Source organism: Hemiscyllium ocellatum, chromosome 2 (assembly GCF_020745735.1).
Source record: "Hemiscyllium ocellatum isolate sHemOce1 chromosome 2, sHemOce1.pat.X.cur, whole genome shotgun sequence".
In the NCBI taxonomy this organism is placed as follows: Eukaryota; Metazoa; Chordata; class Chondrichthyes; order Orectolobiformes; family Hemiscylliidae; genus Hemiscyllium; species Hemiscyllium ocellatum.
Window position 1 is genome coordinate 38,619,534 of NC_083402.1, and position 23,157 is coordinate 38,642,690.

Sequence of the window (23,157 nt, forward strand, 5' to 3'; positions counted from 1 at the left end):
AGATTCTGGTAAGTAGCACAATAGAGGCAGCTTGACAGTCCAGAGAAATGAATACTATATTTGGAGTACAGATTTTACTGGTATCAGAAGAATTTTATTGTTACAAATGAATGCAAAGAGAAAAATTGGATGGTCTCCTAAACTAAGGGGAGATGAAAGAGTGGTAGCTTTTCGTTAGGGATGTTTATCTGTGCCAGTGGTAAAGATTCTAAGAACTCTCAATACTGTAGACTCTGGAATTTGAGATAAAAACAAATTGCTGGAAATACTCAACAGGTGAGGGAATATCTGTGGAATGAGGAACAGATAAAGTTTCAAATTAATATTTCCTCATGTTGGAATACTGTATCCAGTTCTGGTGTCTCAGCTACAGGAAGATATTATTAAGCTGGAGAAATTTTAGAGGAGACATCTATCAGAATGTTGCAGGGCATGAAAGATCTGAGTACAAAGAAAGGCTGGATTGGCTGGAACTTTCTCATTGGAGCCTAGGAGGTTGAGGGGTGACCTTTCTATTTATATAGCCATCCACATATCTTATGAATAGGAAGGATTTCAAGAGATATGGGCCAAGTGCTGTCAAATGGGACTAGATTAATTTGGGATGTCTGGTCGGCGTGGACGAGTTGGACTGAAGGGTTTCTGTGCTGTACCTCTGATTCCTAAATGCACACCAAATTTTTCAACCATCTGCAAACATTATCATGCCTCCTTGCATTTGAGTTTGAGCTATTAATGTTAGCAACATGAAGTAAGGCAGCGGGTACTGAGCCAGGAGAACCTCCATTGATGTCAGCCATGCAAAAATACCCATCAACTTAACAGTAAAGAAGAAAATTTGATACTGCAGGAAGATTTTCATAGTCTAATCAGTTAAGCAAAGAAAAAGAAAACACAACCGAATCAGCGAGGCAGTAAGCAATGCATTTTGGGAAGTGAGATGAGTAAATGCTGAACAAATGGGATGAAACTAAATTACTAAGAACATTGGAATTTTATTATCATTGATACTTTAAAAAATGGCAGCAAATAGTATATTTCCTTTTATTAGCCCAATAGGGGAGAAGGTGACACATTGTTAACGTAACTGGATTCGCAATCAGGAGCCAGGCTAACGATCTGTGTACATGAATTTAGACCCCATCATGGCAGTTGGTGGAATTTAAACTCAGTTAAATCTGGAATTGAAAATTAGTAATGGTGCCATGAAACTGCATCAATAGTGATAAAAATCTATCTGCTTCATTCATGTCCCTTAGGGAAGGAAATCTACTGTTCGTAACTGGTCAAGCCAGCGTTTAATGCCAGGTTCACACGAGTGGTTGATTCTTAAGTCTTTAGAAATGGCGTAACAAGCCACTCAATTCAAGGGTAATTAGGGATAAGCAACAAAAAGCTGGCCTTGCCAGTACTGCCTGCATCCCGTGACAGAATAAATGATAAAAGATGTAAGTTTGCTAGAAATATATACAGCATTCGTTAAGCACAGCTTGAGAACTGAACTGTGTTCAGTCCCCGTTGCTATTGCGATAAAATCCATAATGACCAATAATTTTGCAAAGTAAATTTGGACAGCCAATTAGCCAAAAGTATGGCAGGAGATGATTTCATGTTTTAATACTTTTACGCAAAAACATACTAAAAGTACAACTGAACCTAATCATGTCCTAGTTGGCAACTTAAATTTTAGGTATCAATTTTGAAATGCAGAAGATTCTTGGAGGGCTTGATGGGGTAGATGTAGAGATTATTTCTCCTCATAGGAAACTCTGGGATCACAGAACAAAATCTGATGAGAAGGAAAATTTTTCTCTCAAAGGTAGTTATTCTTTGGAATGCTTTTATGCAGAGGGCTGTCAAGGCTGAGCCAGTAAGTATATTCACAGCTAAAACAAACGGATTTAACATCAGTGAGGGAATCAAGATTGCGTCGATCAGGCAGGAAAGTAGCATTGACGATTATCGGATCAAATGGCAGAGCAGAATCATGGGCTGAATGGCCTTCTTCTAGTCTCATCTTTTATTGCCTTAAAAGAGAACATGCATCCTTTTCATATAACTGAAAATGCATGAGGGGTATACTTTACACTGTCCATTAGGTAAACATTCAATTTTTCTGTAATCAGTGTAAAGTGATTCTTCATTCCTCGGGGTTCACACCTTTGTTCCCAACAACCAGCATTGCCAGCCAAGTCTACTTGTTAAAAATCTCACAACACCAGGTTATAGTTGTGATGATTTTTAACTTTGTGCACCCCAGTCCAACACTGGCATCTCCAAATCAAGTCTACTTGTATGAGGGAAGAATGAAGGCACTTGTTACTTTGCAGACAAGCAGCTTCCCTTTGAACAGTCATCATTTGATCAACTAACTGCATGCTTCCAACAACCTTCAAGGAATGTGCAAAAGCAGAGATAAAAATATCTTGGATAGAGAACTAGAGAACACCCACTTAAGATGATTGACAGAACAAGTAATCATGGCATGAGTACAAACAATTGTATTTAAACACAATGAGGGATTAGGATTTGCAATTTGCTACTTGGAAGGATGTTGGTTATTAAAGACAACTAAAGAGTTATTAAGAGAATAAAGTTTGCTGAGCTACAGGAAATTACAGGTGAGTGGCATGAGGTGAGTAGAAAGCGCTCGTCCTTTTCATACACCAAAATCACTAAGATTCCCAGGTGGGTTTAGGCTGGGAACCTCTTTAAATGGCACTGACACAATGGGCCACATGGCTTCATTGCCATCGCTATGGTTTCTATGAGTTGCTCTGCCAAATCAGAATTAAAAGTTAGCCTGGGATGGAAATTTTGTATTGGGATATTGAACTTCAAATCAAAAACATTGAATGTTACTTTTAATGATGTTTTAAAAAATATCAAAAATCAGAGTGCAACTCGGTCCATGGCCAGCTAAGACCATTTACATTCATAAAGGACAGGCAAGCTACCTCAAAGCCATTGCTGTTGAGCATCCTTTTGTTGGTTCTGGAGACTTACACCAAAAGAATACAGCTGTATACTAGCTTAAATTGCAGTGGGTATTTCTTGTACACCTATTGCTCTCATTAGTAAACTTCCCTTAAAACCCACGGATTATGTATTTTTAGCTTTCTATAGTACAAACTTGCTTTTTAGTAAGATTAGGGAAATCAATGAAAGGAGAGGGATGTAAGTTTAGTAATGTATTAGGAAAAAACTTCAGTGATGGTTTGGAATAATGGTCAAGCAGAAATTCCAGAATGATATAATGGAGTGTTAAGGTACTCAAGATTCAAGGGACCAGGTGGTTCTTTTTCCATTTGTGTGGCATGTGTCTTTTCATGTATAACAATTGTAATTAATTTGTGGGAAAGTCCAATTCTGGTTCTTTTTGCTTCAAAGGAAGGCAGGGAAAAATTACCTTCATAAGCAAGGCAAAAAGTGGGGAGAGAACCTGTCAACCCATTAAATAGATTTACGTTACAACTCAACAAAATCTTAAGAGATTAAACTTTATTCTCCAAGACTGGCCTTCACCAATAACCAGCCAATTTTCCAATCATCTTCCCCATCAAGAGCAACAGGTTTTTTGAAATTCAGTTTGGTAATCTGAAGTGTCAACCAGATAAGTCTGCAGTATACACGTGGAATTGATTTTTTTTTAAAAAGTGACTGCTATGGTTGGAGGGTTGAGCAAGAGGGAGAGCAAGCTGGTGCTGTTTTCCCTGGGAATGTCAGAGGCTGAGGAGGGACCTTTTAGAGATTTCTAAAATCATGAGCGTAGATAGGGTGAAAAGATAAGGTATTTTTCAGTGGGGGAGTGCAGAATTAGAGGGCATAATTAGAGGGTTTAGGGTGAGAGGGGAAAAATTGAAAAATTTGCCCCTCGTGTCCCTTTTAAATCAGAGGTGAGATGTGTATGGAATGAGCTGCCAGAGCAAGTACAATGGTACCAAGCTGGTACAAAAACAACACTTAAAAGGCATCTGGATGGTTATATGATTAGGAAGGGTTTAGATGGATATGGGCCAATGCTGAAAGTGGGACTAGATTAATTTAAGATATCTGATTGGAATGGGCGAGTTGGACTGAAGGGTCTGTTTCCATGCTGTACATCTGTGACAGTATGAACTGACGATACTAGCAAGCCACACTTTATTGTTTGCACTTGGGTTACCTGAAAAGACTGCGATGTGGCCAGGACTGCTCTGACTGCTTCTGCTTGGGTCAGACATTTTTTTTATTAAGCAATTGGTATGCACGATCCCTTGATATTGTTTGATCAATTTGACCTTTCCCTTGGATTTGATGCCAGGGTTCAAACAAAAGTCCTGAGACAAAGATTATACTTTGGAATTTTATTGGATGTCTGGGTCAATTCCACAGGAGGGTTGTAAGAATCCATTTTGTTTACAGCCAAGTTGCACCTTTCTCGTACTGAATTCTACAGCGATACCTGTCAGCCGAGGTATCCCCAGTTAGGTGTATACTGGTGACATTTTTCTTCCAACAGATGTACAATCCCTCTTTATTAAGCAGCCATGAATATTTGATCCTTGAGGATGTCTGATCTAAATATTAAACCTATTTGCTTCTATTAAGCATGTTCTTCCAACTTTCTCCCAAAATTTAGAGCCTCTCCAACAGTTTAGCTTAATTATCTAGAGAAGACCAGTTGAAGTAACCAAAATCAGGAACATATTAGACACTAATTAAGTGGAGTGCATTTTGGCAGGAACATCTGGTGCCAAGGTATCTTAGTGCTACACCTAATATGTCAGCAAAGCCACCAAATGAGTGGTTCTGTTTCAGTTAGGTGCAATGGTACAAGTTGTGGATTGCAAGAAAAGGAATTTGTGGAATGTCTGCAAGATGGCTTTTTGGCGCAGCTTGTGGAGAAAGTGAGGACTGCAGATGCTGGCGATAAGTCAAAAAGTGTGGCGTTGGAAAAGCACAGCTGGCAGCATCCGAGGAGCAGGCAAGTGAAGTTTTGAGCATTAGCTCTTCATCTTGTGGTGGAGCCCGCTAGGGAACAGGCAATTCTGATTTAGTGTTGTGTAATGAGGCTGACTTGATACGAGAGCTTAGGTGAAGGAACCCTTAGGAAGCAGAGGTCATAATGATTGAATTTACTTTGCAGTTTGAAAGGGAGAGTATAGAATCAGAGGTAACGAGATACAGCTGAATAAAGGCAACGACAGAGCTATGAGTGGGAAGCTGGGTGGAATTGGGAGAGGAGACTAGCGGGAAAGACAGTGGAACAATAATGGCGGGAGTTTCTGCAAGTAATTCAGGAGACAGAGATTCATCCCAAGGAAAAAGAAGCTTGGTACAGGGAGGATGAGATGACCATGGCTGACTAGGAAAGTCAGGGATAGCATAAAAACAAAAGTGAAAGCATATAATGTGGCGAAGGGCAGTGAGAAACCTGAGGATTGGGAAACTTATGCAGGCTAACAGAGGGTGACAAAACAAATGAGGGAGAAGATTAAATTAGGCTTAGCTAGCCAGTAATATAAATGAAGACTTTGAGTTTCTTTAGATGTATAAGGGCAAAAGTGGACATTAGGCTGCTGGAAATGACCTTGACAAGATGGTAGTGGCGAACAAGGAAATGACTGAGGAACTAAATAATTACTTCACATCAGTCTTCACGGTCGAAGACACGAGTAATATCCCAAAACTTTAGTATAGAGTGTGCTGTCTCCACAAATATTAGTTTTTTTGGATCCTTAATTGGCTTCTTAAAGGCCAACAAATTCACTCAACCTAATCATGGGTTGTACCCCATGTTATTTAAGGTGGTAGCTGCAGAAGTAGTTCATGAACTAGTAGTAATCTAAGAAGAGCTCATGTACAAGTGATGGCTGTTAAGGCCTGCCGTGTCTCAAGTTTAAAACTAAACCATTGCATATAGGCACACATGCGGGTAACCATGGATAGATTCTCATAAGAGAGATGTGATCGCAATTGGTTTTTCAGAATGTTCTGGAGGTCAGATCGGGAAGAGTAAGAAATATCAGCTTTAAAAATACAAAAGGTTGGAAGGGAACAAGTGAGTTTCAGTGATCTTGATTGATTGCATCAATGGTCTGAGGAGTGGCAGATGGAATTTAATTTGCATAAATATGAGGAATTGCGTTTTGGTAAAATAAACAAGAGCAGAACTTGTGTAATTAATGATAGACCTTGAATAATGTTGGAGAACAGAGACCTCTGGGTTCAGGTATATAATTCTTTGAAATTTGTCAATCTAGACAGGGTGGTTCAGAAAGCATTTAGCACACTTGCCTTCATTGCTCAAACCTCTGAATATAGGAGTTGGGATGTCATGCTGAGGTGAAACAGGACATCCGTGAGACCTCTTCTGGAGCACTATGTACTGTTCTGGTCACCCTCTTCTGGAAAGATATTATTAAATTGGAGAGGGTTCAGAAAAGATTTATCAGGATGCTGCCAGTATGGAAGGTTTGAGTTGTAAAGATAGGCTGGGACTTAGTTCACTGGAGCACAAGAGGTTGAGATGTGACCTTAGAAGTTTATAAAATCATGAGTGGCATAGATTAGGTGAATTGCGAAGGTCTTTTCCCTAGGGTGGGTGAGTTCAAAACTAGGGGACATATTTTTAATGTGAGAGAAGAAAGCTTTGAAAAGGATATGAGGGGCAACTTTTTTTTTTACACAGTGGTTCTTATGTGGAATGAACTGCCAGAGGAAGTGGTAGATGCAGGTACAGTTACAACATTTAAAAGACACTTGTAAAAGTACATGAGTCGGAAAGGTTCAGAGATACGGACCATCGCAGGCAAGTGGGACGAGTTTGGTTTGCGAGCATGGGAGGCATGGACTAGTTGGACTGAAAGGTCTGTTTCAAGCTGTATTACTCAAATGATTGTAATTTTTAGAGTTTGGGAAAACTCAGTGGATTGGAAAACTTCCAGTGCAACCTTTATTCTAAAATGGAGGGAAACAAAAGTAAGTACATATAGATCACTTAACATCTGTCAATTGAAGAAAGTTGCACTATTGTAAAGCGACTAATAGAGCATTTAAAAATAAATAAATCTATTCAAGCAGAGTCAAAAAGCGCATGAGGACAAAAATCATGCCTGACAAATTTATTAGCATTCTCTGAGGATGTAACAAGCAAGGATTAATGAAATGGGGAACAGTGCATGTTATATTTATGGATTTTCAAAGGATGTTCAGTAAGGTATCGCACAAATGGCGACTTATTAAGAACCCATGGTTTTGTAGTATGAATGGAGAATGAGCTAAGAAATAGAATGTTGAGATAAGGAGTCATTTTCAGAATGATTGTTATTCATAGTGTGCAGCAGGAAACAGTGCCGGGGTCACCATTACTTGCAAAATTTATTAAAGACATGGATGGGAAAGTGAATGTACTGTTGCCAAGTTTGCAGATGACATAAAAATAGATGGCAAAGCAATTGGTAAGGATGACAAGAGTGAGCAAGAACTTTGCAGATGATATCTAATTTGTCACTTTGACAGGAAAAATAGAGCTGAACATTTGTTAAATGGAGACAGACTGCAGAAAGCTACAGCAGAGTGAATTGGGACCTCAAATAAATCATAAGCTAAAATAAAAGTTCAAGTCATAGCATCGGTAAATGGAATACTGACAGTTACTTCAAAGGGGTTACAATATGAAAATATAGCAATCTTGCTAAAACTATATAAGACACTGATTAGAATACAGCTGGAGTTTTTCCCACCTTGTCTGTGGAAAGATATACCAGCATTGGAGGCAATCCAGAGAGTGTTCACCAGGTTGATTATTTTTTTGGGTATGGAGGGATTTTCATATGAGCTTAGGTTGTAGAGCTCATTTAAATTAGAAGAATGAGAAATAACTTCATTGAAACACAAGATTCTTCGAGAACTTAACAAGATAGACGCTGAGAGGTTGTTCCCCTATCCTGAATATATGGGATATTTGGTTGTGATTATATGGAATTATTTTCCTGAAGAACACTGTCAAGGCTGAGCTGAGAGCACATTTATGGATAAGGTAGTTAGACTTTCACATTAAACTTTTAATCAGTAAGGAGAAAAAGGGTCACTGGAAAAGGAAGGAAAACAGTTAAAGATTCAGGTCAGACATGATCTTGAATGATGCTGCAGATTCACTGGGCCAACCAGCCTACTCTGCCTATGTGTCATGCTTGCTTGCTCTCTGATTTAAAAAAAAATTGAATTTTTATTGATTTTATTTGGCTTGTTTGTGTCCTGCCTTTGCTTTCTTAATTCTCCTTTTAATTTCTCTATTCAGTTTCTGTACTCCAGGTTTTCAGTGTTAAGCTGAAGGGCACAGTGTTAACCACAGTGGCTCAGTAGTTAGCATTGCTACCTCACAGTGGCAGGGACCTGGATTTGATTCCACTCCTGGCATCCGTCTGTGTGGAGTTTGCACATTCTTCCCGTGTCTACGTGGATTTCCTCCAAGTGCTCCGTTTCCTCCCACAATCCAAAGATGTGCAGATCAGGTGAATTGGCCATGCTAAATTGCCCATAGTGTTAGGTGCATTAGTAAGGGATAAACAATGGGTTACTCTTCAGAGGGTCAGTGTGGACTTGTTGGGCCAAATGGCCTGCTGCCATACTGTAGGGAATCTAATCTAATCTTCACACTTGACATAAGCTTCCCTTTTTACCATATTTAGCATCTATATGGCTGATCTTCCAGGGAGCTCTGGATTTGTGTTCCATAAGTTTTCTGTGGGAACAAGTTTACATAAACTTAAATGACTCCTATTGCTTTGACGTGAATTTCACTTCAAATACCGAAATTGCTTTTGCTCATTTTGATACCTTTTCTCTTATTTTGTCCTTCACCATTACTATGATAAATCTAATGATTGTGATGACTGCAACATCACTTCTCCGGTTTTCCTGAGTGTAATTTAGGAATTGTGTGTCCTGTGTACTTTGTTACACTCATTATAACCGGTTCTGATTAGAATATTTGGAATTCTCCAGTAGTATGGTTTGTCACACATTTGCTGCAAATTTGCTCTTCCACGCACCTCAAACTAAATGTTTATTAGTATGCTCCCACCCGTGTTGTTGCCACTTTGTTGTCCCTTAGTTCAATCTAACCCACCCCATCTGATGATCTTCCTGATATATCTTTAAATGCAGTGTATATTTTTCAAAATCAACTTTTTATACCCTAGCTATCTCATCTGAAAACATTGTAACCAGGAAAATTAAGGTGCTGTTCCTGTTCTCCTTGAAGTTGTTTTTGGAGTAACTTTTTAAAAAAAAACATAACTTCCATGTGCCAATCTGTGCTGTTATCCCATTTGCCTCGTCTACTATATTCTTGCATAAGATCCTTTTGTCTATTTTCCAACCTTTGTTCTGCCTTCCAAAAGTCTCTTGCTAATTTTGTGCATTCCATTTACTCCCACTTTCATTTCTTCTGAATCTATGCTCAGATTAATTTAACTTAAATTTCCCACCTGTTGTTTTAGGATTTAAATTTGTGCACAGATTCATGGTCCAGGCCTCTGGTTATAAATCCAATTACATAATAACTGTGTGCTACAGTTTCCAAAGGCCTAAGTATTCTTATTTGTATATGGACAAAAATCTGAGGTGGAGCCCAATTGCTTGCTAAATACCAGCTAGTCATTACTGGTATTGCAATAGCTATTTGCTATGTCTGTCAGCATCTCCAATTGACTGCAGTAAGTTTAATTATGTTATCTGTTGTAGTTCTTTTACCATTTATTTGTAGAAGCTCAGGACATATAATAAACTTCACATTTCTACAGGAGTCATAAGTAACTTGTTTTCTAATTTCAGAAAGGCCATAGCTTACGTGAAAAACTCGCTGAAATGGAAACCTTTCGTGATATCCTATGCAGACAAGTTGATACACTACAGAAGTACTTTGACGCTTGTGCGGATGCTGTCTCTAAAGATGAGCTCCAGAGAGATAAAGGTGCATTCATGTTTTCTTATGCATGGGATTTTTGAACTGTTGGTGCGATATGATTTCAGAATACCTTTTGGGGGGGGAAAAGAAATGCAATTCTTATTAATGAATTTAAGAAAGAAATGAAAAATGGCCAGTGCAGCACGTTGACTATATTTCTTTATTTCACTCAACACCTGCATGTTTTTGAGTTTTCATGCAATTCTAGAAATTAGAGTAATTTGGGTTTTTAATGTTTTCAGAATTAAACTCTGCAAAACAAACGTTTTGTTTACTGGACGTTTGAAGTTGCATACCTGTTTTAATCTTGCTTGAAAAGTCTTAATTTTACTCATAATTTAACTATTTGAGGCTAGTGTTTACTGTCTTTCAGAGAAAACAGTACTTCAGTGGATATATCGGGTCGTTAGGGTATTAAACTGCAATATTTATCTTTTATGAAGCTTTTGAAACATAAATTTAAATAACAAGCATTAGACTTTTTGCAGCAAAGTTCAAACTTTATTGGGTATGTTTTCCAATTTTGTAGTAAAGAGTTAATATCTGAAGTTATATGTTAAGACCTTGGGAGCATTGGTAAACTATTTTATCAACGTTCCTGGTAGTGCTGCTCTGTAACTGTAACAGTGTTGGTACCAGTCATGTATACAGAGAAATTCAAGTGTAACTATTGTAGCTTTTCATCAGCTTAGCATCATTCATAAAACTCAACGCTTAAAGACTGCTGTTATTGGAATGTGTGAATGCAGTGTACGTAGGACTGGTAGGAAGATGAGGCTGACGCTTATATAGAAGCTGAGTAAAAATTGGTTTATTTGGCAGAAGTCTGGAATAATATATCAAAGTTCAAATCTCCTGTTTTAGTAGTGGAAGATGATGAAGATGCTTTTCCAACCACACGGTCGGATGGTGACTTTATACATAATAATAATGGCAGCAAAGAGAAATGCAAGTACTTTTTTAAAATTTGCAGCTTAATTGCTTTACTACTCTAACTTTCTAATGTAGTACGTTTAATATTTGTGTATGAAAAACATTTCTACTGCTTTTAAATTAGTATGTTTTTCCAAAAAATATTTGTTTCTGTGCTGTATCACTGACTGGACTTTTGGATGTGTAAACCAGATCCTTTCAATCTTATGAGCAGATTTCATACCATTTTTAGTCGATAATTACTTTACTGAAATATTCCTTTGGCTGCTGATGCTAAATTGTGGTGATCTATAAAAATAATTCATGACATACACTATTTTTATTTATTTGATTATAACTATGATATTAAAAGCATTGGTCAATTATGGTTGTTTTGACATTAACCATATTACAGTATGTTGCAAAATATGATGATTTTTAGAAGAGAAATGAAGGGTTTACTGAATAGTGTATTTTGTATAATACTTCTCACCTGAGATTACATTGTAAAATCTCCCACTAATTATGCTTTTGGGAAGACTCATTGATGTGAAACAACTTTGCGTATTAGTATACTTTGTACTTCTTCCAAAACTTTACCAAACTCATCTTCTTGACTAAACTTTCAAATGTTTTGCACAATTCACCCAATGGTTCATTGCCATGCATTTTTTTTTCCCTCCGATATAATATGTTTTCATGTGGTTTCTTGATTGAAGGCATTCTTCAAGTAATTAGATTAGATTAGGTTTCCTACAGCTTGGAAATGGGCCCTTTGACCCAACCAGTCCACACCGACTCTCCGAAGAGCAACTCACCCAGATCCATTTCTCCTCTGACGAATGCACCTAACACTATGGGCAATTTAACATGGCCAATTCACCTGACCTGCACATCTTTGGACTGTGGGAGGAAACCCACACAGACACTGGGTGAATGTGCAAACTCCACACAGACAGTCGCCCGAGGCTGGAATCGAACATGGAACCCTGGTGCTGTGAGGCAGCAGTGCTAACCACTGAGCCACCGTGCCTCAGTGAATTAAAGAAAATACTCTGTGGTGATCGCTCAAATTTGAAGTTGCAAGGGCAAAGTTAAACTTCCCCAGAATTTTTGTTTGAGTTAATGACCCTTTTCTGACATACACAGGGGCGTACCCTTATGATATCTTTTTATGGTTAAATGGCAAATAGGGTTGGCAAGACTACTTTCGATCCCTACACGATTTGGCAAAAATCCATGTCTCCACTACATGCTCTTCTCACTAAACTGCTATGACTATGCATGGAAGATTATAGGAATTAAATGGGCCCGTAGTCATGTCCTAACAATTTTACCTCAAGTTATGAAGATGAACATAGAAAGTTACAGCGCAGTACAGGCCCTTCAGCACTTGATGTTGCACCGACCTGTCATACCAATCTGAAGCCCATCTCACCTACACTCCTCCATATACATCCATATGCTTGTCCAATGACAACTTAAATGTACTTAATCTTGGCAAATCTACTACCGTTGCAGGCAAAGCATTCCATACCCTTACTATTCTCTGAGTAAAGAAACTACCTCTGATATCTGTCCTATATCTATCACCCCTCAATTTAAAGCTATGCCCCCTCGTATTTGCCATCTCCACACTTGGAAAAAGCCTCTCCCTGTCCACCCTATCTATCCCTCTGATTATCTTATGTGTCTCTATTAAGTCACCTCTCAACCTCCTTCTCTCTAATGAAATCAGCCTCAAGTCCCTCAGCCTTTCCACGTAAGACCTTCCCTCCATACCAGGCAATATCCTAGTAAATCTCCTCTGCACCCTTTCCAAAGCTTCCACATCCTTCTGGTAATGCAGCCGCACCAGTGTTTTGTACAGCTGTAGCCTCATGGTTCCAGAACTCGATCCCTCTATTAATAAAAGCTAAAACACTGTGCCTTCTTAACAACTCTGTCAACCTGGGTGGAACTTTCAAGGATCTGTGTACCTGGACATAGAGATCTCTCTGCTCATCTACACTACTAAGAATTTTACCATTTAGCCCAGTACTTTGCATTCCGGTTTCTCGAACCAAAGCGAATCACCTCTCACTTGTCCGCATTAAACTCCATTTGCCACCTCTCAGCCCAGCTCTGTAGCTTATCTATGTCTGTCTGTAACCTACAACGTCCAATGTCACTGTCCACAACTCCACCGACCTTAGTGTCGTCTGCAAATTTACTAACCCACCCTTCTACACCCTCATCCAGATAGTTTATAAAAATGGCGAACAGCAGTGGACCCAACACTGACCCTTGCCGTACACCACTAATAACTGGACTCCAGGATGAACATTTCCCATCAACCACCACCCTCTGTCTTCTTTCAGCAAGCCAGTTACTGATCCAAACTGCTATATCTCCCACAATCCCATTCCTCCGCATTTTGTACAATAGCCTACTGTGGGGAACCTTATCGAACGCCTTGCTGAAATCCATCAACTACACCAACTGGTTTACTCTCACCTACCTGTTTGGTCACCTTCTCAATGAACTCAATAAGGTTTGTGAGGCACGACCTACCCTTCACAAAACCATGCTGACTATCCCTAATCAAATTATTATTTTCTAGATTATATATCCTATCTCTTATAACCTTTTCCAACACTTTGCCAACAACTGAAGTAAGGCTCACTGGTCTATAATTACCAGGGTTGTCTCTAATCCCCTTGAACAGGGGAACCACATTTGCTATCCTCCAGTCTTCTGGCACTATTCCTGTAGACAATGACGATTTAAAGATCAATGCCAAAGGCTCGGCAATCTCCTTCCTGGCTTCCCAGAGGATCCTAGGATAAATCCCATCCGGCCCAGGGGATTTATCTAATTACACACTGCAGGATTTCTAATACCTTTTCCTTGTGAACCTCAGTCCCACCTGGTCCAGTAGCCTGTATCTCAGTATTCTCAACAGCATTGTCATTTTCTAGAGTGAATACTGTCGAAAAATATTTATTTAGTGCTTCCCCTATCTCCTCTGACTCCAAACGCAACTTCCCCCTACTATCCTTGATTGGCCCTAATCTTACTCCGGTTATTCTTTTATTCCTTAAATACCTATAGAAAGCCTTAGGGTTTACCCTGATCCGATCTGCCAACAACTTCCTTCGTAAAACACAGCTCCCGCACTCTACAGCTTTCTCACTGCCTGACAGGTACATACTTACCTAGGACACTCAGGAGCTTTTCCTTGAATAAACTCTACATTTCTAATGTGCCCATCCCCTGCAGTTTCCTTCCCCATCCTATGCTTCCTAAATCTTGCCTAATCGCATTGTAATTGCCTTTCCCCCAGCTGTAAATCTTGCCCTGTGGTATTCACCTATCCCTTTCTATCACTAAAGTAAACATAATGGAGTTGTGATCGCTATCACCAAAGTGCTCATCTACTTCCAAATCTAACACCTGGCCATGCTCATTACCCAGGACCAAATCTAATGTGGCGTCGTCCCTTGTTGGCCTGTCTACATACTGTGTCAGGAAGACCTTCTGCACACCATGGACAAAAACTGACCCATCTATAGTACTCATTATTGTGTTCCCAGTCAATATTTGCAAAGTTGAAGTCCCCCATGACCACTACACTGACTCTCACTCCTATCGAGAATCATCTCTGCTAACCTTTCCTCTACATCTTTTGGAACTATTCAGAGGCCTATAGAAAACTCCCAACAGGGTGAGTTCTACTTCTGTTTCTAACCTCAGCCCATACTACCTCAGTTGACAAGTCCCCAAACATCCTTTCTGCAACTGTGTTACTGTCCTCGACCAACAAAGCCACAACTCTCCCTCTTTGACCATCTTCTCTGTTTTTACTGAAACATCTAAATCCTGGAACCTGCAACAACCATTCCTGACCCTGCTTTATCCATGTTTCCGAAATGGCCACAGCATAGAAGTCCCAGGTACCAACCCATGCTGCAAGTTCACCCATCTTATTCCAGATGCTCCTGGCGTTGAACTAGACCCACTTCAAACCAACTCCATGCTTGCTGGTGCCATCTTGCATCCCTGAAACTTGATTTCGGACCTCCCTACTTTCAACCTTTTCTATACCCGAACTACAATTTTGGTTCCCATCCCCCTGCTGGATTAGTTTAAACCCACCCCAATAGCCTTAGCGAATCCCCCCCCCCCCCCCAGGATATTGGTAACCCTCTGGTTCAGATGAAGACCGTCCTGCTTGTAGAGGTCCCACCTACCCCAGAAAGAGCCCCAATTATCCAAGAATCCACAACCCTCCCTCCTGCACCATCCCTGTAGCCACATGTTCAACTCCTCTCTCTCCCTATTCCTCACCTAACTAGCACGTGGCACTGGCAACAAACCAGAGACAACAACTCTGTTCGTCCGAGCTCTAAGCTTCCATCCTAGCTCTCTGAGTTTCTGCCTTAAATTCCCATCTCTCTTCCTACCTATGTCGTTGGTGCCTATGTGGACCACGACTTGGGGCTGCCCCCCCTTCCCCTTAAGGATCCCAGAAACACGATCAAAGGCATCACGAGCCCTGGCACTTGGGAGGCAACGCACCAACCGTGAATGTCAGAGCAATAAAATATTTTTCAATTGAAACAAAGCTGCGCAAGCAAAACAATGATTGTGTTTCTCAAACTGGGCTTCTTGTGACCTTGAATGAATGGCTTCAATGATCCTTTCTTTCACTGTTGAAAAATGTGAAATGAACCGATCATTTGAAAATTGGCCTTATGTTACGAAATACTTGAACTTTTACATCTATTATTTTGGTGTTGTATTTTTGTTTATAAAGATTATTAACTGATTTACATGTTACTGTCATGGTTTTCTTTCAGCCAATTGAGTTTTACATTCTCAGAATCTTGTATGTATCTTGATATCCACTGTACAGTATTTCCATCTGTGACACCCAAAGGGATTAATGGAATAGATTTTAAAGGTGAAGCGATCACCTTCAAGGCTACTACAGCAGGAATTCTGGCTACACTTTCTCACTGCATTGAACTGATGGTAAAGCGAGAAGACAGCTGGCAGAAGAGAATTGATAAGGTAACATTGAAAGTATCTGTTGACAATATTTTGGTTTTAAAATTGTGAATTTCCACAAATACTTATCATTGTGTGTGTAACAATGTATTTTTTCTTTGTAGAGACATATGAAAGTGAGAGATACAAGCGAACAGGTGGAAAATCTCTAAAGGGAGAAAAACTAGTTGACATAGTAAAGAGTGGGTTGTAGGTTTGCAGAGAAATGAGTTCATTTGAGGTAGTTTCTAGGTTAGTGTAGACAAGTGCGTAGTGATCTCAGGATTATGTTTGTGCACGAGTTAAATTGGGGAAAAAATAATGTCAATGAATGATTGTATGATGTAGAAAGGAGAACTTTAACCTTCTCAGATATTGTTATTTTTCACAAAAAAGTTACATTTCTTCTCATACTGACTACAAAGTAACCAATTTCCTGGAATATTTATCCCAGCAATGATGCTGTGATATTGCTATCTTCAAGAGGCATGTCCAGGTCTTTAATTTTTCTTGATGCTAGCTTTTGTACACAAAAATGATGTTTAAAAAACTCAGTTCCTTTTGTCGTCATTGTTGCTGGCTATACCTGAATTCAAGGATAAAGTCTACTCAGGTTTGTGAATTCCTGCCTTGGGTGTTCTTGTGACTGAAGAGGTCAAATCCTTGACACTCAGATCTTGGTAAAATGAGACAGAATGTTCTACAAAATAGTGGGATTGGAGTGCAGTTCTTGATTTCCTTCCTTTCCTTTTTTTTTGCAGCTGCTAAACTTCATAAAGCATTCAGACTCAGCTTGATTGTCATCAAGTTGAATGCTTAGGATGGGGTTCCCAGTCATTACAGCCAATGCTGCCCCACTTCAAATGATGCTTCGTTGAAGCATTGTCTTTGGTCTTGATAGAATCAAAGATCTGTAACACACCATTGCATCCAGATCGGTCAAAAAACAGCCATTCAAATACTCTTACATATTTTTCAGCATTTGGCCCATAGTCTTGTTTGCCTTGGCATTGCAAGTCCACATCTAACTGCTTCAATGTTGAATGTTTCTGCCTCTACCGCCATTACGAGCAGTGAGTTTCAGATTGCCTCCACTCTTGAGGTGAAAAAGTTTTTCCTCTCACCCCTCTGTACTTTCTGCCCCTTAACTTAAATCTATGCCCCCAGTCATTGATCCCTCTGTGAAGAGAAGTTTCTTCCCATCTATATCCCTCCATAATTTTGTGCGTCTCAATCATGTCACCTCTCCATCTCCTCTGCTCAAAGAAAAACAACCTCAGACTGTCCAAACTCTCTACAGAAGTGAAACTCTTCAACCCAGGCACCAACTGGTAAATCTCCTTTGTACCCTCTTTAGTGCTATCACATGTCTCCTATAATGTTGATTCCAGAACTACACACAATATTCCTAGCTATGGCCTAACCAACCTTTCCTGCATAACCTTACTGTTCAAACTCTGTGCCTCAACTAATAAAGGCAAGTATACCATATCCTTTCTTAACCGTCTGCCCTAATACCTCAAGGAACTGGTATATATTTCTTCTGTAAAAGCAGAAAGACAATTTAAAATATGAACAGCAATTTACCTATCTGGACTGTGTGAACAGTGGAAGCCCTGTAGTTTGGAATGAGACTTACAAGACACAGCTGTCTGTCATTGGGGCAAGGTTTGACATCTTATATTTTGTGTGTGAACTTTATTTGTTATATAATTAATGTATAAACTAAATGACCACTGAGCTGCAAATAGCTTTTTTTGTAAATCTTGTACAACATCTAATGCACAGTCAACTGAAAAATATATGTACTTTTAATCTATGAACTTCCAGGAAATTGAAAAGAGGCGAAGAGTGGAAGATGCTTACAAGAATGCATTGTCAGAGCTTAAGAAAAAATGCCACTTCGGTGGACCTGATTATGAGGTAAGAATTCAAATTGTCAATTTGTGTCCCTCCAGCCAAATTGCTTGGCTTTTTTTTTGGAGCTTGCTGTCAAATTCTGGCTGCTCTGAATTGAATAGAAAGATAACCCAAGAAGAAAATAGTGATAGGAAATCTTGTGGCTTATCAAACTTGTTTCCACATACCAGTCATCAGTACTTAGGATTTTGCCCACAGAGTAACTGTCTTGAACGCTGGGAATATTGGTTTTATTGATTGAACGCCTTCCTAGTTGTGAACATTTTGATGACATGAACATTAGACAGTATCTTTGAAAGTTTGTTTATTTTAGCGAAGTTTTGAGCCTGCTTTGATTTTTACATTTGAATCTCCCACAATTTATAAACATGCTGATTGAAGCTGGTTATGATTTTATTGTTGCATTTCAATATCTTTTCTTACATTGCCTTTCTTCACAATTGAGCAATTAATGAAGTCATGTAACTAGGACTTGATCCTGTTACCATCCAGTTTTCATGTAAAAGACTTCCTTTTAGGGATCACCAAATGACAATGGGAGCAAGGAACTTGGTGGTTAATTAATTTGTGGTAAACAATTCCAATACCTGGACTAATAAACATAAGGTCCTGGAGATATATCTATCCTGTCTCATTTATTTATTTTAAAACAAAACTAATATTAGGTTTGCTGATCTAAAAGGTATTGAACAGCACATCTGATGGGCCCAGCTCGACTAATTTCTGCACTCATCTGCTCAAAACGTTCTGATGAGTTCCTTGCTGAAGTGTGAGCTGCATGCTACAATCTGTAAATCCTGGCTGACGGACCAAAGCTGGTGCAATGCTGCATTTCTTGATGCATTTTTCTGTTTTAAAAATTCTTTCAAGTATTAAAATTAAGGTGCTTGTCTATTTTAGTCGCTATTAAAGATCCCATAATGAAATTTGAAGTGTTCTGTTTAACCTCAACCAGTAGCACAAAAGCAGATTTAATGTTAGTAAACAAAAGCAGAAATTGCTAGAGAAACCAATGGATCTGGCAGCAATTGTGGAGATAGCGTTAACACTGAGTCCAGAAACCCTTCCTCATTCCCCTGAACATCGGAAATGTCATTGGACTTTGAAGCATTAACTTTGCTTTATCTCTACAGATGCTGCTTGGCCTGCTGAGTGTCTCCAGGAATTTCTGCTTTTGTTTTATTTAACTGTTATTCTGTTACTGTTTGTAGAGTCTTTGTGGTTGCTGTTTATTCTATATTAGTATTGGGATTGCACTATATTGACCTGCTGTGTTTCAAAGTAATTCATTGTAAATCCAGTGTTTTTAAGGTATTTGAGATGTGAAGAGAGTATATGAATGCAAGTCCCTTCAGCTCACTATCTTTATTTGGAATGATTTGCTTTATTAGGAAGGTCCGAACAGTTTGATTAATGAGGAAGAATTCTTTGATGCTGTTGAAGCTGCTCTTGACAGACAAGACAAAATTGAAGAACAGGTAGTTTTCCATTGTAGTTCTAAAATTATTTAATGTTTTATATATTCTAATCAACCTTCTGCCATCACTAAAGCTTTTTAGGCATGTGCTTTTGCTCATAACAACATCAGTCAGATGGAATAATTAGTGGTACTTTTGGTTTGTAACTGAGTTCTGTAATAATTTCAATTTTTAGTCTCACACGGAGAAGTCAAGAATTCATTGGTCAGCTGCTCTGCCATTTGGAGATTCCTTCACGGCAGTTGGTGTACACAGATTTGCCAAACAGGTATGGTGACCTGATCATTTCACTGGTATGTAGGAAATTGCTTTAGTATTGGCATTACCTATGTATTATGCTAGCAAAATCCTCAGTTGCTGCTGAGATTCTAATCTAGAAATAAAAATTTTGAAAAAAGTATTTAATTGTTTTAAACTTTTTAGTGTAGAAGGCTGAAATCAGCAGTTCCTATGGAGAATGCAATGTGAGGATCTGCAATCCAGTTAGTTGCCGACTCATCCTGTGATGTCACTGAAGCACTGCTTGTGGTAGTGTTGGTTAGTTGATACTTTCATAAATGTAACCAGACTCTCTGCCTGGTGTGAAGTATCAGCATGGGAGGGGGAAAAGAGGGAATTTTGAAGTTCAGTGTCACTGGAATAAACAGGATGTGCTGAAAAGCCTGAACTAGTCATCCCTTGGGTGATGTGATCCAGAACTCCATGGTCATGGTACATGTGTAAATTTGGTCATCCATTCTAATTGTTGATTCTGTTTGCTCAATGCATAAAAATGAGGGACTTTGAAAGTTATTGGAAATTTTCTTCTCAACTATCTCATTCTAAATGCCATTCAGAAGTTGTCGTGGTTGTTTTCTATTGTGGCAGTGAGATCTCTTTTCCTTAGTTTCCTTTTCGTAATTTGTTTTGATGAACCAGTTTTATTAATAGTGAAATCCATTTGATTTTGCATTTACAAGCTGGTAAAGAATTGATGTACATTTTTAGCACTACAACATATGAAACAAGGCCATTGCGACATTTTAAATGAAATTTGTTTTTGCAGTTGACAAACTATTTTACTTGTATGAAAAAGATTTACTTTTGCCATTTTCAGTCTTTTTATCTGGAGGATTATTAAGAATGTATCTAAATGCCTTCAATTTTTGAAATGTAATATTTAAGAGAAAGCTTTGCATAAGGATTTTGTGGATTTCACCAGATCACTAAAGCTAATACTTTTTTCCAATATCAGAAGCAGTGGAGACAAAAATGTTGTGCAGAAGTACTATAATATGTGCTTGATGGCTCATATACTACCTTTTTATATGCATCACAATCATTTTTAAAACAAGGCACTAATTGTTTTATGTACTTAAAAGATAAGGCATCAAATATTTGTACTTAATTGTGGCTATTATCAGAATTGTCGACTTCAGGATTCCATGAGTATGGTACATAGTTGCATGATATCATTGCGGCTGTTGTCATTTCTTTAAAGCTTATTGGCTCTTTAATGCATTTTTTTGTGGTGAAGGTTAATGTTTGAATGCCTTGTTGTGCTGTTGTTCTGAACTGGGTTTTTCTTTGTCTGTCTCTGTGGTAGCCCTTTAGTCGCTCTTCCTCCATGTCTTCCATTGATCTAGTCAGTGCCTCAGATGATCACAGATTCAGCACCCAGGTACTGTACAAACTCAGAGTGGTCCTTCTCTGCAGCTCACTTCTCTTGACTACTTCACCTGGGTTTGCGTCTACATCTTCATAGTGTTGGTGATGTTTGCTGACTATAACTTATTCCCTGACGTATGACAGTGTACCAGCTGCATGACACTATTGCAGTATTACTTAAAAATTGCTCTTGTCATGAACATCAATTTATTAAAATTTGAGTAAAGAATTACATAACATTTCTTCAAATCCAACTTTATGCTCTCGTTTTCAACGTTGCTTTGATATTAAGGAAGAAAATAGCCAAATTACAGCTTGGCTGTGAAATACAATTGTGTGCTGTTAGCATTTCTATGGAATACGTTAATCCAAGCATCACTGGTATAGTAACATAACAGCATGCCATGCCGTAAACCTACCATTACTAATGCAATGTTCTGAAAGCCTTTAAACTCACTTATACATGTGACTTGCTGAAAGCCTTTAGTTTTAGAAATGTAACTATTGCGACTAAATTTCAATCATTTTTAGCTGTTTACCTTGTTTGCAAAGTTGGAAATTTGCTTCATCCTCATGAGAGGAAAAGAAATTCACTTAACACATTGTCTTTTCTTAGAAAATTGTGCCTTAGTTATTCTTCACTGTTTTAGAATCATCGCCATTTTTGAAGCAGGACCACCTACAGATTTTGTTTCTCCTGTTGGGAGAACCATGCCCTGTTGCAATGAAGTTTGTCATCTTTTTTGCTTTGGTCACTTCTATCCCAATCCCAAACATTAATTTTTTTTGACTGTAGAACATGACCAAGTTGAATTCTGATTGCAGTATACTACCAGCCACATATCCTCAATCTTAAAGTTTCTCAATCTGGACAGCTATTAAAGCACTAAGTACCCCATTAGGGCAGTGCCCTAAACTTCTTTTGAAGAGGTTGATGGCGATAGGTGACATCTTCCAGGAAGCATCTTTAAGGTCCTATTTTATTGACAAATACAACAATGATCATACATAAATTTAAAAACTGCAGATGTTGGAGGTCTGAAGTGAAAATAGAAATTGCTTGTGAAACTCAGCAGGTGTGGCAGCATCTGTAGGGAGAAAGAAGTAGTTTAGAAAGTTGCTTGACTTGAAATGTCGGCTCTGCTTTCTGTCCACAGATGATTCCAGACCTAGTTTCACCAGTTTCTGTGATTGTTATATACTTGGATAGATAACAAAGGTACCATGTTAATTTAAGGAATTTGTAATCTTGTTAGTGTCTATGGCTGCCTACCATGTGAACTTAAGGTAAGTCCCAGCAGACATAAGCTTTTGTGTACTCTTGACATTGTCCTTCAGATTCTGGAGTTCTTATTGCCCCAGTTCTCTCATTCCTGGTAAAAGCTAGACAAAAAGCCCATCATTAAGTATATTGTGAGAAAAGTGGGTGAAACAGTTGAATACTATTAATATAAACAATGCATTTTTCAAAATCCTTTTCAAAACTGCTGGCAGTTTAAAACATGAAAGAATAGGTTTGTTTGTTTTTGAATTATACTTATATTGTGTTCAATTTTGACAAATTATAAGTTAGTTTTCTGTTTCTCAAAAATACTTGCACACTTACGAAGGCAAAAGTGCATTGGCAGAAGCAAGGTGGGGAATGTACATATTTGAGTCAATGGCGTTTGGTCTCCTTTTTGTAAACTGTTTATCGATTCTACCTAGTGAAGGATATTTTCCTGCTGCAAAAATTCTAGTCTGTTTTGAAATCAGCCCTGGTTTGTACCAGGGAGAAAATTCTTAAGGCAGGAAATTACTTTCTACCCTCACTGCTGTTAGCTGTTCTAAAACTGAACAGAGCACAATCCAATGAATAATTACCTGGGAGAGTTGTCAATAATTGTGCCCGTTTACCCTCTTCATTTTACAAAACCATATATCAAATGCTCTTAAAATTTTAACAGGTATCAAATAGTTATTTTTAAGCTTGACCAAATGCTGCTTGTATAAAAACAGCTATATGCATATTCTTCTGCCTGAAAATCCAGTGGCATTCTATGCAAATAATTAACCAGCTAGTATCTGAATGTTTTTCCGAGCTGCAGGACTTTGAGTGTACTATTGCCAAACTTTTATAGGGTGTCTCCTGACGTTAAACTTAATGGGGAAAATTATTTGATATCTTCCTGATTCCACATCCTTCAAACCATTCTTAAATTTACATGTTTCTTA

The 23,157-nt window shown here is 38.6% G+C and overlaps 1 protein-coding gene across 6 annotated transcripts in view; it reads left to right on the plus strand.

The window, feature by feature from the left end:
• LOC132822640 (ceramide transfer protein) overlaps positions 1–23,157 on the plus strand; it is a 109,525-nt gene that overhangs the window by 58,136 nt on the left and 28,232 nt on the right. For 4 of the 6 annotated variants that reach the window (XM_060835889.1, XM_060835897.1, XM_060835904.1 and 1 more), the window contains 7 exons: positions 9,823–9,961; positions 10,820–10,903; positions 15,765–15,922; positions 17,729–17,821; positions 19,210–19,296; positions 19,472–19,564; positions 20,882–20,956. In XM_060835889.1, the coding sequence (XP_060691872.1) occupies positions 9,823–9,961; positions 10,820–10,903; positions 15,765–15,922; positions 17,729–17,821; positions 19,210–19,296; positions 19,472–19,564; positions 20,882–20,956 (729 nt within the window). The remainder of the gene's footprint in view (positions 1–9,822; positions 9,962–10,819; positions 10,904–15,764; positions 15,923–17,728; positions 17,822–19,209; positions 19,297–19,471; positions 19,565–20,881; positions 20,957–23,157) is intronic. The other 2 variants (XM_060835913.1, XM_060835920.1) reach the window with 1 other exon arrangement.